We start from the raw sequence: 14,782 nt of genomic DNA, 5'->3' as shown, positions 1-14,782 counted from the left end.
TTAAAAACACTTATTTTTAAAAGGTGAAAGGGATATTAAAAGATTATCTGTTCAACTCCTGATATTATAGTAGAAACACTGAGGATTTACTCTAGTTAATAATTGGGACAGGGCCAGAACCCAGGTCCTTCAAGGCCTAACTTGACCTGTAGCTCCTGTAAGACTAGTCCTCAATTTGCAGCACTAGGTGGCCTGTCTCTGGCTAACAAAGTTTGGATCTATCCGTAGATTATTTTATTTATTTATTTATTTTTGAGATGGAGTTTCACTCTTGTTGCCCAGGCTGGAGTGCAATGGTGAGATCTCGGCTCACGGCAACTTTCACCTCCCGGGGTTCAAGTGATTCTCCTGCCTCAGTCTCCCGAGTAGCTGGGATTACAGGCATGCAACACCATGCTCGGATGATTTTGTATTCTTAGTAGAGATGGGGTTTCTCCATGTTGGTCAGGCAAGAATATTATTTCTCTCTGCATGTGAAGGTAACAATATTATTTCTCTCTGCATGTGAAGGAGAAAGGACACATATTCAGAGTATAGCAAAGAGTGGTCTAATAGAATATGTTGTGCAATATGAAACACAAAAACGAGACCAGCTTCTACCTTTAATAGAGACTATGATTCAAAGCACTTAACCCTTTGAGAATTTTCTAACTCCTGTAGAACCATTTCATGTTTAAGTCCACTCTCATTCAAACACTTGTCAATTCATAATAAAGATAACATTCTTATTTGGATTTGTTTCCAGTCTAATCTTTCTATACCAAGTTGCTCAGATAAGTGTGTTTAAGGCCAAATACCTACAGAAGTCACTACATTTTGCTTGGCTGATATCTTCACAGTTCTAAGAATTACAGATCTTTTGAATTCAATGTAGTACAGTTACAGGCTGCAATGATTGTGTAGTTTTGTTAATTATAAATAAATAGGTGAAATACTTTAGAAAGCTTGGACTTCATTTTAAAATTCTAAACTGGCGTGAAAGACTGGAGAGTTACAGCAATGCTTCATCAGGAACTCATGTGGATGTCTTATGACATATCAAAAGTGCTCTGGACACTCTAGAGAAAGACAAAGACTTTTAAAAGCCATTTCCCCATATCTAAAGGGAGGGGAACCCTACACAAATAATTTCAGATATTAATTCCACGTGACTTACCTATATCGCTCCTCCTGTAAGGTCTGCATTATTAAGGAATAGTCCCTCTGATAATGTTCCTTAAGAGTCTCAAAGGATTCCTCTAGTCTGGCCTGGGTTTCCCGGATCTCCTGGATCTCATGTAGTAGTGCATCAAATCCTGAGCTCTGCATGTCCAGGGTGTTTGTTTTGGAGCTGGATGCTCCTACAGCGATGCCCCCTGTGGTGCTGTTGGCTCCCACTGAGCCTGAAGTGGCACTAGAACAATCTTCTTCACTACCATATTTTGGGCTAGACTGAAAGTTCGAAATCACTCCCAAAGCCTTCCCCGTATCATCCACTTGCCCTTCCTCTAAAGAGTCCTTCAGGTTGGGGATGTTGTCTGCACTGCCAAATTTGTTCCGAATGAGTGAGGCAATCTCTCTGGGCTTTGAGACTACAGCGCCTGCTGCTGAATGGGTGGCCTGGGAGAAGCTGGAAAACCCACCTTTCACACTATCCACCACACCTTCACTGAAGCCAGTCACCTTTGCTCCCACATCCTTCAGACCCTGGTGCATGTCCCTGAAGACATCCTTTGGCTGCCGGGGGATCCCATTCTGCTCCACCTCTCTGAGCTTCCTGTGGTAGTGCTCAAGTTTCTTTTGCAGCTGGAGGATAGTTTGGGCCGATTTCTGGTTCTTCTTCTCAAAGACCTGCTTGATGCGGGCAGCCTGCTGTTTGTCTGCGCTGTTGGCAAGCTTCAAGTATTCAGCAACGTTGTCGTCCCGGGCTGTTTGTGCAATCTTGATTTGTTCTGTGAGCTTCAGGATCTTCTGCTGCAGGTGAGCAATGGCAGCCTTTGTGCGCTGAGGGTCTGGTGTTCCATCCACGGAGTCTGTGTGGATGCTGCCATCGGTACTGGAGGCCACTGCACTGGATGTTTGGGCAAGGCTGCTTACTTCCAATCGTTCGATCTAGTATAAAAACAAGAGGAGATGTTAGAAGCCCAAGAGGACTACGTCTCCAAAATTAATGGGCCAAAATGTATTGTAAATGTGTCTACTCTCAAATCTCAGTAGATAACGGACCTATAATTCCCCCTTGTCCTATGCAAGCCCTGTCTCCCTCTTATATAGTGTCCTCATACAAGTATACTTTAAGCAAAACGTATATGAAAAAAGATCTGCACAAGATATAAGCTGGCAGATTCTTCCTTTGCTAGAGGATTTTTCAGTGTTTCTTCACACAGTAACACTCCCTTAGTGGGTTTAAAGTATGAAGTAATTCACTTTCTTTACACATAATTTTTATTCAGAAGAACATCTATGTAAAACAAGTTGTATCTCCACTCCAATATAATTATATGAAAACCCTTTTGGTGTTCAGATATCACTGTAATTCTGATCCACACTTATAGATTATGGTCACCTAAAAATGTTGGCAAGAATAGGTATGTTACTGGCTAGATATAAAAATGCAATTTTTATCACAATGATTTTTATCCAAATCATGTCAAGGGTGATGGATCATTCTATATATTCTAAGGGCACTTAAGTGGCAGCTGGAGATGGTTGGAGGCAAGATGGGAAGGTACTGCTGAAGGTGGCAAAGATGAATGTTACCAAATCAAAGGTGATAACCTTGAGCAAGAAAACTTGAAAACTCAGGGACAGGAACAGTAAGAGCTAAGTTAACAAGTCAGGGACAAAGGTCAGGTCTTTCAGAGCCCAAATTTTGTGACTTTTATTCAGTAAAAGGTTTTTGTTAGGCAAGGGACTCCAAAGCACATATACTTTAATCCTTTCATGTGGGTGAGAACCATTCAAAGGAGTTGAAGAAAAAGACAAGATACTCAGATTTAAAAGCATAAATGTTCACTCTTCAATATAGTTAGTTAAATCTGGGGAGGTCAAGTTTCCCAAATTCAGGAGAAAAAAATCCTTTAGTAGGTCATCCCTGGGTGTGGCTTGTGGTGATAAATTTGAGTAGGGCCCAAAGAAGAAGGCTCTAGAAACTGTTCTTGGCCAGGCACAGTGGCTCATGTCTATATTGCCAGCGCTTTGGGAGGCCAAAGGAGAAGGATCACTTGAGGCCAAGAGTTTAAGACCATCCTGGGCAACACAGTGAGACCCCCCTCTCTACCCTTTTTTTTTTTTTAATTAGACAGGTATGGTGGCACACACCTGTAGTCCCAGCTAGTAGGGAAGCTGAGGTGGGAGGATCACTTGAGCCCAGTAGTTCCAGGCTGCAGTGAGCTATGATCGCACCACTGCACTCTAGTCTGAGTGACAGAGCGAGACCCTGTCTCTAAAAATAAAAAAACAAAACTGCTCTCTGTTAAGCACTAACAGAGTAATGAGTAATGAGTAATAAAGTAATCTTCTTAGGGTAATAAAAATCCCTAGTACAAGACCCAAATTACAATCCTTTTCTTGGTTACCATATTAATCTGTACCAGGTAACAATTTGCTAGAAAGAACTATATACAAGGTTACTTTCTTCCTCATATTTTCATGACAATAATGCAGGAAGTTTGAAATATTTATGAAATGCCAATAATTAACCTTGGGATAACATCTTCTTTTTTTCATCTGGGATGTATTACCTCAGTTTGCCATCTGAGCAGGAGCTATGCTGATCTCTGAGCCATAAAACACATTTAGTTCATTATTGAATTCAATATACTACCATTGATGTGAATAAAAACATTACTTTCTTTCTAGATGAACAAATGAGAAATACTGTGCATTTAAATAAAATCAAAAGAGAACTTAATACTGAAATTAATGACAAAATAACGTTATGCTCCACTAGTTAATAAAAGAGAATATCCGGAATAGTTACTAGCACAATAACTGTTTTGTGACACTTCTTCCTTCTGCCCAATTCATCTTTTGGTGCATGCTAACAAGCAGTGAAATAGCCAGACACAGCAGAAGGGAGGAGCAGCCAGAGTTCCAGATAACCAAGGTGCCAAGAGTTGCAACAAGAGCTCCTGGAAATCCACTTTATTCAGTGCCCAATGTCTTCTAGGTTGTACAAGGTTCTAATTGTTACATTTTCTTTCTGAATGAGATTTCAGATCCTTGACCTTGATGAGTATTTATGTTTAATAATTAAGCTCAAAATATACCACAATATAAAGGAAAGCAAATATAAGAATGTCACTAGATCCAAGACTCTAAGCTTCTGCATGCTCTAGTTATCCCTCTCTTAGGTTCTCTGATATTAATATGAATATTTACATGCAATCTGTAGACTAAAGAAGTGTAACTATGGCCAGGCACAGTGGCTCACACCTGTTATCTCAGCACTTTGGGAGGCCAAGGTGGGAGGATCGCTTGAGCCCAGGAGTTTGAGAACAGCCTGGGTAACATGGCGAAATCCCATATCTACAAAAAATTTAAAAATTAGCTGGGCATGGTGGCACGTGCCTGGAGTCCCAGCTGCTCAGAAGGCTGAGGTGGGAGGATAGCTTGAACCTGGGAGGCAGAGGTTGCAATGAGCCATTATTGTATTTGATTATATCTCTAAAATGAAAAAAAAAAATCTCTACACTAAACTTTCAACATATAGTCACATGCTGCATAATGACATTTCAGTCAATGATGGACTGCATATACAACAGTGGTTCCATAAGACTACAATACCAGATTTTTGCTGTACCTTTTCTGTTTAGCTATGTTTACATACACAAGCACCACTGTGGTACACTGCCTACAGTACTCAGTACGTAACCTGCTGTACAGGTCTGTAACCTAGAAGCAATAGGCTATACCACATAGCCTAGGCGTTATACCATTTAGGTTTATGTAAGCACACTCATTGATGTTCACACTTTGACAAAACTCCCTAACTGCATTCCTCAGAATGTATCCCCATGTTTACAAGTGAACACATTTCAGATGTGATTTTATTTCCTTATGTAGTAACTGAAGAGATAAACTAGGCTGTCTTTAATCTGACTTCTGTCCTACTTGGGCTGTTTGGAGCCATAGTGTGTCCTGGCTCCTATTCAGAATCATCAACATGCCCGCAAGAGTACAGCTGATAGAACCCAAGGTCTTCAGCCTCTAAAAAAAACTAACCCATAGCTTCAGCAGTAAGGTAGTTTACCACTGAAACCATGAATCACTGGACTACTGGAACTCCTCCCAATTCTGGCAGAAACAATTTTTTTTAAAGAAGGGAGAAAATGTGAAATAAGGGGAGGGGAAGAGAGGAGAATGATGGAGAAAATGGGAAATAAGGGGAGGGGAAGAGAGGAGAATGATGGAGAGGGAGAGAGGAAAAAACCAGAGGAGAGGACGAAAAAGAGTGGGGTGCAGAGGGAGAGCAGAGGAGAAAAGAAAAAGTTACATTGGATTCCAGAATCACAGGACCGGGAGGAGAACAGCTGCGATATATTCTGAGTTAGGAACAAAGTCCTTAAAGGGGAAGTCCATGCTCTAGGCATTAATACTTAGCACTTAGCTATGAGTTATGAAGGCACCAACTGAAAAGTGGTTCCCTTTTTCAACAGCCTTTGCTGGCATATTACTAGGCTGTCCATATATAACAACACAAAATTAGATTTCTCCTCTTTTTTTTTTTTTTTTTGAGACAGAGTTTTGCTTTTGTTGCCCAGGCTGGCGTGCAGAGGTGTGACCTCAGCTCATTGCAACCTCTGCCTCCCAGCTTCAAGTGATTCTCCTGTCTCAGTCTCCTGAGTAGATGGGATTACAGGTGCGTGCCACCACACCCGGCTAATTTTTTTGTATTTTTAGTAGAAACGGGGTTTCAACATGTTGGCCAGGCTGGTCTCGAACTTCTGACCCCAGGTGATCCGCCCGCCTCCCAAAGTGCTGGGATTATAGGCGTGAGCCACTGTGCCTGGCCATAAAATTAGATTTCTAACTCACTCCAGATAGACAATTAAATCCCAAATGTAAAAGGCAAAATTTAAAAACCTTTCAAAGGCAGCACTGGAAAATAAGGAAGGCTTTTCTTAAACATTCAAGGAAAGGCACAAATCCAAAAAACAAGATTATTGAGTCTGGCTCCATACAGTATAGTGGTGAAGCATAGATTCTGGCATAAATGGCTTGGGTTCAAATCTGGCTTTGCTACTAGCAAGTTATGTACACAAGTTAACCTCTGCATCTATCTGTCAACTCTAAAACTGTAAAATGCTAATGCTCACTTTAGAAGACAATTATGAGGATGAAATGGGTCAAAAAATATAAAAGGGCTCAGAACAGTACCTGGCACTGAGTAAGTTGCTAGCACTGTTTTTGTATCATGAAAGTGGTTCTTTTAAAAAATTTAAATATTAAAAGATCCTAGAATATATTCCCTTCCAAGATCTTTCTACATTTCAGGCATGAACAAGAGATACGTAAAGAGTCTGAACCAAAGGAATAATGTAATTCAACACTACAATAAAAGTAATATAGTCACCTATGCTAGATATAGTTGGCCTCGTGGCTATACACTTGGCTAGCTAACCTTCCAATTTTAAAAACATTACAGATGTTGTTATCCCTGATTTACAAATGACTTGATTGCCTCCCACCACCAGTTATTCCAAGGCAGTATGAAGAAAGCAGCAGCAGTCCCAGCTACTCAACAGGGTGTCTTTTTCTGACCATATCCTGAGGGGCTTTTGTACTCTCCTGTCAGAGTCCAGAGCATCAGTGTAGCAAATACTGCACATTCATAGCTCATGTTAGAATTTGTAATTAATTTGTATAGAAAAAGGTAAAAATCAGTCAGTGAAATATATTTTGACTATTTATTATAAACAAGGCAAAGTGCTAAAAAAAAAAGCTAAGGATATGGTCAGAAGCCAGAATTCTGATCTGTTGCTGTAACAGACTATACTGCTTTGTCTGCATTGTATCTTTTACTATTAAGAGATAGATAGTTTGTCAGACTTAAATTTATCTATTAACTGATCTGAATTAGTTGACAGAAAACAACCCAAGAGAAAATCTAAACAGCAACACCTCAAAATACAGATTAATCAGGGCAGAGTGGTGTCATTTAGAGCACAGTATTTAACTCAGCTTTGCTACTTAGCTCTGTCTACTTTCTCTAAGTAGATGAAAGTGTCAGAACACAACAGCACCCAGCTTTGAGAATAATCACATGTAAAGGCAATGTGGTGGAAAGGGCATTGACAAGAATAAAAAGACCTAGGTTCAAACCTGGCTTTATCACCTTACAAGCTGTGTGGTTTTGGGTAACCTACTTGTTCTCTTTCAACCTTAGTTTTCTCATCTGTACAATAGGGTTATCACTTTCTAAAGAGATTTTTTTGAAAAAATGTTAAAGATGTATTAAGTCAGATGATGCATGCCAAACACGGTAAACTAATTAGTTACCTTCTTCCATCACTTAACCTGGCCTGTACATTCATTACTCAAAATCCAAATACCTACTTGTAACTAGAAAAAATTAATAAATTGGCTGGGTGTGGTGGCTCATGCCTGTAATCCCAGCACTTCGGGAGGCTGAGATGGGCGGATTACTTGCGTTCAGGAGTTCGAGACTAGCCTGGGCAACACGGTGAAACCCCGTCTCTTAAAAAAAAAAAAAAAAAAATTAGCCGGGTGTGGTGACGCATGTATGTAGTTTCAGTTACTCAGGAGGCTGAGGTGGCGGGGGGATTCCTTGAGCCCGGGAGGTCAAGGCTTCAGTGAGCTGAGATTGTGCCACTGCACTCCAGCCTGGGTGACAGGGTCTCCAAAAAAAGAATAGTGACTCAGGCTATAATATTCAAGAATCATTCTCACAAGACTTTAGAATGAAGTATATTATATATGATTAGTCTGAAGTCTGTTAATGTGGGAAAATGTCAAAAATTTTCTATTTTCTGAGCATGTGCTAACCAGGAAAAGGAGAAGGTAACAAAAGAGGTGCTTTTATTACTGAGAATTTAAAAAACACATATTAATATTCATGTGCAGAAAAGCCAATGTGACTACAGAACTGCCATCAATAAGTTCTCCTTTACAAGTTAATTCCTGCTACAAATACTTCAATGATATAGTGTCATTAAAACAAAGTATTTCTTAGCCTTAGCTTAATTCTATTTATTTCAAGCAATTGTGATAAGATGAAATTCTAAAGTAATGAAGGAATCCAAAATGCTCAATAGGGTCTATGATAATCTGGCTCTCCCTGAGCTGGTTGTCATGACTTGTTAGGAAGCTTGTGAAGAGTAGAGGCTCCAAGGAAGAGCTGTTCGAACGATATACCCCTAATCCCATGTTAGGCCTAATTACTCTTCCTACTCTTAAAAATAATTTATTGGCTGATGAATTCTAAATGTACACCACTAGCCCGCACTTCCTTTAATACTAGACTCATATATCCAACTACCTACTTAGTACCTCTACTTGCATGTCCAACAGTCAGTTCATTTTTTATTTGTTTTTGAGACAGAGTCTCGCTGTCACCCAGGCTGGGGTGCAGTAGCGTGATCTTGGCTCACTGCAACCTCTGCCTCCTGGGTTTAAGTGATTCTCGTGCCTCAGCCTCCCAAATAGCTGGGATTATAGGCGTGTGCCACCACACCTGTCTAATTTTTAGTGGAGGCGGGGTTTTGCCATGTTGGCCAGGCTGGTCTCGAACTCCTGGCCTCAAGTGATTCACCCGCCTTGGACTCCCAAAGTGCTGGGATTACAGGCATGAGCCACCATGTCTGGCCAATTCTTTTTTTTTCTCATATACTGTATATCCAGTTAACAACAACATTAATAATCATAGTTGCTAATACATATAGTATACTTGCTATGTGCTAAGCACTGTTCTAAATCCTTGGCATATACATTGTTTAATTGTTTTTTTTTTTTTTTTTTTGAGACGGAGTCTCACTCTGTCACCCAGGCTGGAGTGCAGTGGCACAATCTCGGCCCACTGCAACCTCCGCCCTCCGAGTTCAAGCAATTCTTCTGCCTCAGCCTTCTGACTAGCTGGGATTACAGGTGAGGGCCACCATGCCTGGCTTATTTTTAGTATTTTTAGTAGAGACAAGGTTTCACCATCTTGGCCAGGCTGGTCTTGAACTCCTGACCTCATGATCCACTTGCCTCAGCCTCCCAAAGTGCTGGGATTACAGGTGTGAGCCACTGCGCTTGGCCTCATTGTTTAATTCTGCACAGTAACACTATGGGATGAGTATTATTATGTATCCTAATTTCATGGCTAAGAAAACCAAATCATAGGGAATTTAAGTTGTTCGAGATCACAAATTAAAGAAGTGCCAGACTCAGTGTTTGAACCCAGATAGTCTAGCTACAGAGTCTGTGTTATTACCCACTATGTATATACCACGTTGTCCCAGCAATGCAACAGTCTCCTATAACTGCAATAATATTTTTATAATTATCTGCAGAGCAGCCAGAGCAGTTGTTGTAAAACGTTAAGTCAGATCACAACACTCTTTTTATACCTGTAACTTTCCAGTGGCTCTCTATCTCAGTCAGGGTAAAAGCCAAAGTTCTTATAATGGCCATGATCTACACCTGCACCACTACATCCCATAACCTCCCTGACTTCACCTCTTACTAGTCATCCCTTTACTCCACTGCCACCAGCTACAATGGCCTCCCCTGTTGTTCCTGGAACATGAGAGACAGGTACCCACGTCAGGGCTTTTTACTCAGTGAGTGTTCCTTCTTTCTGGAGTGCTCTTCCCTCAGACACCTGCATGGCTTGCTCTGTAACCACCTTTAAGTCTTTGTTTCTATGTCGCCTTAGCAGCGAGGACTTCTCTGACTGCCTTATTTATTTATTTATTGATGGAGTCTTGCTCTGTCATCCAGGCTGGAGTGCAGTGGCGTGATCTCGGCTCGCTGCAACCTCCGCCTCCAGAGTTTAAGTGATTCTTCTGCCTTAGCTTTCCGAGTAGCTGGGACTACAGGTGTGTACCACCACACCCGGCTAATTTTTGTATTTTTAGTAGAGATGGGTTTCACCATATTGGCCAGGCTGGTCTTGAACTCCCGACCTTGTGATCTGCCCGCCTCGGCCTCCCAAAGTGCTGGGATTACAGGCATGAGCCACCACGCCCGGCCTGCCTTATTTAAAATTGCAAATTTTGGTTCCACTATGAACTTCCTGTTTTCTTTCTTGACTTCATTTTTCTACATAGAACTTTTTACCTTTTGACATATATTTTTACATTTCATAAAAAACTAGAATATAAGGCTCATGAAAGTAGATATTTTTGTGTTTTGTCCACTTTTGTTTCTCTAACAACTAAAACTGCATGGCACTTAGCAGCTGTTCAAATATTTGTTGAATGAATACAATTTCCTATTCTCTTATTGATTCAGAGTTTTTTTGGGTGTGCTATATTCCACTCTTTCATTAGAATCTGAAGTGTTTCCATTTATTCTATCACCAAGAAATCTTAACAAGCTTATTTTATAACTTCTTCATCTGTGTTATAACAGGATCTTACTGCATCAGAGATTGACTTTTAAAAGCTTCCCAAAGTACCTTATCTTCACACATTAAAATCAGACATTTTATAATTTTTTAAAAAGCTTAGAGTTCATTTATAGTCTTGCATGAATTGCCCTAATATACTTTAGTATTCTCCTCTTGTTTTATTCAAAACATGTGTTAAATGCCCAAAATTATTTTTCTTCTTTGTGAACTACATGAATATTTCTCCTCCTTAGATAGACAGACATTTTCTGAGATTATGAAAGTGGAAGTCTCAATCTGGTTTATGTGTAAACATGATGACGATAGTAGCAAAGGTAATAGTAGTAACTGAGTGCTTACTATGAACCTGGTACAAATCTAAATGCTCTGCTTATATTAACTTGGTTAATCCTCAAAACAAACCTTGGAGATACATACTATTTTAATCTCCATTTTATAGCTGAAGAAATTGAATCAGGAGAAGTTAGGTGACTTGTCCAAGGTCACATAGCCAATAAGCAGCAGAGTCAGGATTTGAACTCAGAGGACTAGGCTTCAGAGTCCTTGCTATTCACTACATCGCTTGTCGTAAGTCACAACCACTACCACTTGAGCAGCAGAATAGGGAGGCATTGGTGATTTTTACAAAGTTAGACTCTGGGCCAGGTGTGGTGGCTCATGCCTATAATCCCAGCACTTTGGAGGCTGAGGCGGGTGAATCATTTGAGGTCAGGAGTTTGAGACTAGCCTGGCCAACATGGTGAAACCCTGTCTCTACTAAAAATACAAAAATTACCTAGGCGCGGTGGTGCACGTCTATAACCTGAGCTACTTGGGAGACTGAGGCACGAGAATTGCTTGAACGGGGGGGTGGAGGTTGCAGTGAGCTGAGATGGCGCCACTGCACTCTAGCCTTGGCAATAGAGCAAGACTCTGTCTTTAAAAAAAAAAAAAAAAAAAAAAAGTTAAGACTCTGAATGGGAATCCCACATATGTGATTACATCCTTCTTCCTAAAATGTGTTAACTATGTACATGCAAAGTATGAAGCAAGGTGCTATAGGAGATATGATGGTAGTGATACGGCACTGTTCAAAAGCAGCTTATATGATGGGAGGTGGAGAGAGAAGGTCAAATAATTTGTTTTAATATGTAAAATGTGTATATTATAATATTTATGGCATTTTCCAAACATCTGTGGGGATTCAGAAAAAAGAAATACCTGGTTTGAGATGGGGTGACTAAGAAGTTTTATAAAGCAGATGGTATTTTTGCTGCACCTCAAAATGGAATTCTGACAGACTTATAAAACAGGTCATTTCCAAGAGGGCAGAAAAATTCTACATATTTTATAAAGCAGTAAATAATATAGTTTGGCAATATTTAGGGAAAGTATAGTAATACTCATGGTTTGAATTTATTTTAATTTAAATAACCTTCCTTTACTATCTAACTTGCTAGGAGTTTATAAAGACTGATAAATAGTCAATTTTTTTTTTTTTTCATTAGGGAACTAACATTACCAGAGCTATGTACTCAGAAGCTTAATCTAGTATCCATGAGTAAATGAAATGGAGTACACAGGCTGCTGGGTATGAGGCCAGGTAGGAAGCTATAATAACCATAAGCGACTAGAACACATTGCCAATAGAAATGAGGAAGAGGGGACCAGGTGCGGTGGCTCACATTTGTAATCTCAGAACTTTGGGAGGCCGAGATGAGTGGATCACTTGAGGTCAGGGGTTCGTGACCAGCCTGGCCAACATGGTAAAACCCCATCTTTACTAAAAATACAAAAATTAGCAGGGCATGGTGATGCACACCTGTAATCCCAGCTACTTGGGAGGCTGAGGCGGGAGGATCGGTTGAACCTGGGAGATGGAGGGTGTAGTGAGCTGACATCGTACCACCGCACTCCAGCCTGGACAACAGAATGAGACTTTGTCTCAAAAAAAAAAAAAATAAAATAAAAATAAAATAAAATAAAATAAAATAAAAATAAAGAAATGAGAAAGGGAGAGGCCAGAAAAGCCCTAGGTGTCGCTACTTTTGGAGGTTCCGTGCACATATAAAACATATAAAATGTCCTCAAATTAAATATAATTTTTAACTGAAAACTTAAGTTTTTCTATTATTTTGCACTGGCTGCAATCCTGATCCTCCGCTCTGCCAGGAACATGGGCCTGCTGTCAAATTATCTGACAAATTATCTGGAAACAACTACCTTATTTTTAGAGATAGGGATTTGCTATGGTTGCCAAGGCTCAAGTGCAGTGGCTATTCATGGGCGTGATCATTGTGCACTGCAGCTTCAAGTCTCCCACATCAGCCTCTGGAGTAGCTGGGACTACAGACCCATGCCACCATGCCTGGCTACAAATAACTTTATTCTTGATATTTATCATGAAGAAGTAAGAAAATATAAACTACAAATTGTTTTCAAATGAAATACTCGAACAATGTTAAATATAACAATTAAAACTGACAGTTGCATTTTGCAACTGTCTTTAAATATTTATTAAAATTTTAAACTTCTCCTGTTGATATTTTAGATAATATGGTTTCTCTAGGCCCTTAAAGAGCCCAGCCCCCTGCCTCCCTGAGCCTACAGTGCCTACTGGATATAGCAGTTCTGTGGATTTAACCGTGATACCCTCTCTAAGCTTCAGACTATGCTACATAGATGACTCTCTCTGTCTCTAGGTTTAAATTCTCAATCGCCTAATGGCTATTTCTACATGAATATCCTTCTGTGTTTCCCCTGACAAATCAAAATCTGTCTCAAACTAAGCATTCAATGTCCTCACCTCTTTCAAAAATACCTGTATCCTTATAAACCTGCTTTCATCCTTTTTCCAGTAATCAAGAGTAAAAGCAAAAAAAAAAAAAAAAAGAGTAAAAGCATCTTTCTGATCTTTTCCCCTTCTTGCCAAAGTTTTTCTTTTTCTTTCTTTCTTTTTTTTTTTGAGACAGAGTTTCGCTCTTGTTGCCCAGACTGGAGTGCAATGGCGCAATCTCTGCTCACTGCAACCTCCACCTCCCAGGTTCAACCAATTATCCTGCCTCAGACTCCTGAGTGGCTGGGATTACAGGCATGTGCCACCACGCCCGGCTAATTTTGTATTTTTAGTAGAGATGGGTTTCTCCACATTGGTCAGGCTGGTCTCGAACTCTGGACCTCGGGTGATCCGCCCGCCTTGGCCTCCCAAAGTGCTGGGATTACAGGCATGAGCCACCATGCCTGGCCCTTGCCAAAGTTTTTAAGCAGCTTCTAAGTTCTACTGTTTTTGCTTTTATAACACTGCATGCCAATCCTTTTCACACCAACCATAGGTGATCAGAGTATTATCTAAACAGTCTCCTTTTTTCCATTCTACCTTGTACACCACTGGTCTATGAGTATTCCAAGACTAGATTTATCTTTTTCTAACTTGCTTTCCCTAGTGTCTAGTTCACAGATTTTAACTAAACATCTGTTAAATGAATAGTTAGATTCACATTACATTTCCTCAAATACTGCTGTAAACCGTATTTTTCTAGATCTACCTCTGCTTTGATGAGACTATCAATACCTTTCTAGTGCCTTTCATATTAACATTCCATTATTTTCCTTAAAAGGCAAACTAAGATTATTTTAAGGAAATGGCAAAGGAGGTAAATGATGAAATTAGCAGTAGTGACTTTAGAGAGGCAAGACAGTAGAGTGGAAAGAGTGTAAGTATTAGAGTTAAGCATAGCTGGAACTTGAAGCCTAGTTCTAAAACCTACTTATCCTGGCAATTTAACTAGTGAGTTCATTTTCTCATTTTTTTAAAGGGAGGATAGCAATACCCCTCTTGCAGGATTGAACTGAGAAAACACACATAAATTCCTTAGTAAATGCCTGAAACCTAAAAGCCCCCCAAAGTAGCTACTAATATTAAGTTACAGAGTACTGTTTAGGTTTTTCCATAAATATTTCTTTGAAGAATTCTATTTTTGTATTAGGCCAAAGCTTTGAGATAAGACCAAAATGACACTGCCTTAAATATACTGAGATGTTATTCTGAGACCTAAGTAAACAGCAAATCTTTACCTAACAAAACCCCACATATATGTGTATATGTATGTGTTTGTGTATACACACACATACACACGATAGAGGTTTCTACCTACTGGAAAAATGACCAATGACTAGAACACTGTAATTAGCAACTCTGATATGGAAAATAATAGTACTATCCTTGTCCTTGAGGATTTCATTTAA

General features: G+C 39.9%; 1 protein-coding gene across 9 annotated transcripts in view; it reads right to left on the bottom strand.

The window, feature by feature from the left end:
- The window catches only part of TMCC1 (transmembrane and coiled-coil domain family 1), a 249,804-nt gene that overhangs the window by 21,053 nt on the left and 213,969 nt on the right, over positions 1-14,782 (bottom strand). For all 9 annotated transcript variants that reach the window (XM_033210825.1, XM_033210824.1, XM_033210823.1 and 6 more), the window contains one exon: positions 1,157-2,091. In XM_033210825.1, the coding sequence (XP_033066716.1) occupies positions 1,157-2,091 (935 nt within the window). The remainder of the gene's footprint in view (positions 1-1,156; positions 2,092-14,782) is intronic.

This window comes from Trachypithecus francoisi, unplaced genomic scaffold (genome assembly GCF_009764315.1).
Source record: "Trachypithecus francoisi isolate TF-2019V2 unplaced genomic scaffold, Tfra_2.0 Lachesis_group0, whole genome shotgun sequence".
Classification (NCBI taxonomy): Eukaryota; Metazoa; Chordata; class Mammalia; order Primates; family Cercopithecidae; genus Trachypithecus; species Trachypithecus francoisi.
This window is presented reverse-complemented; position numbering and strand designations above follow the sequence as displayed.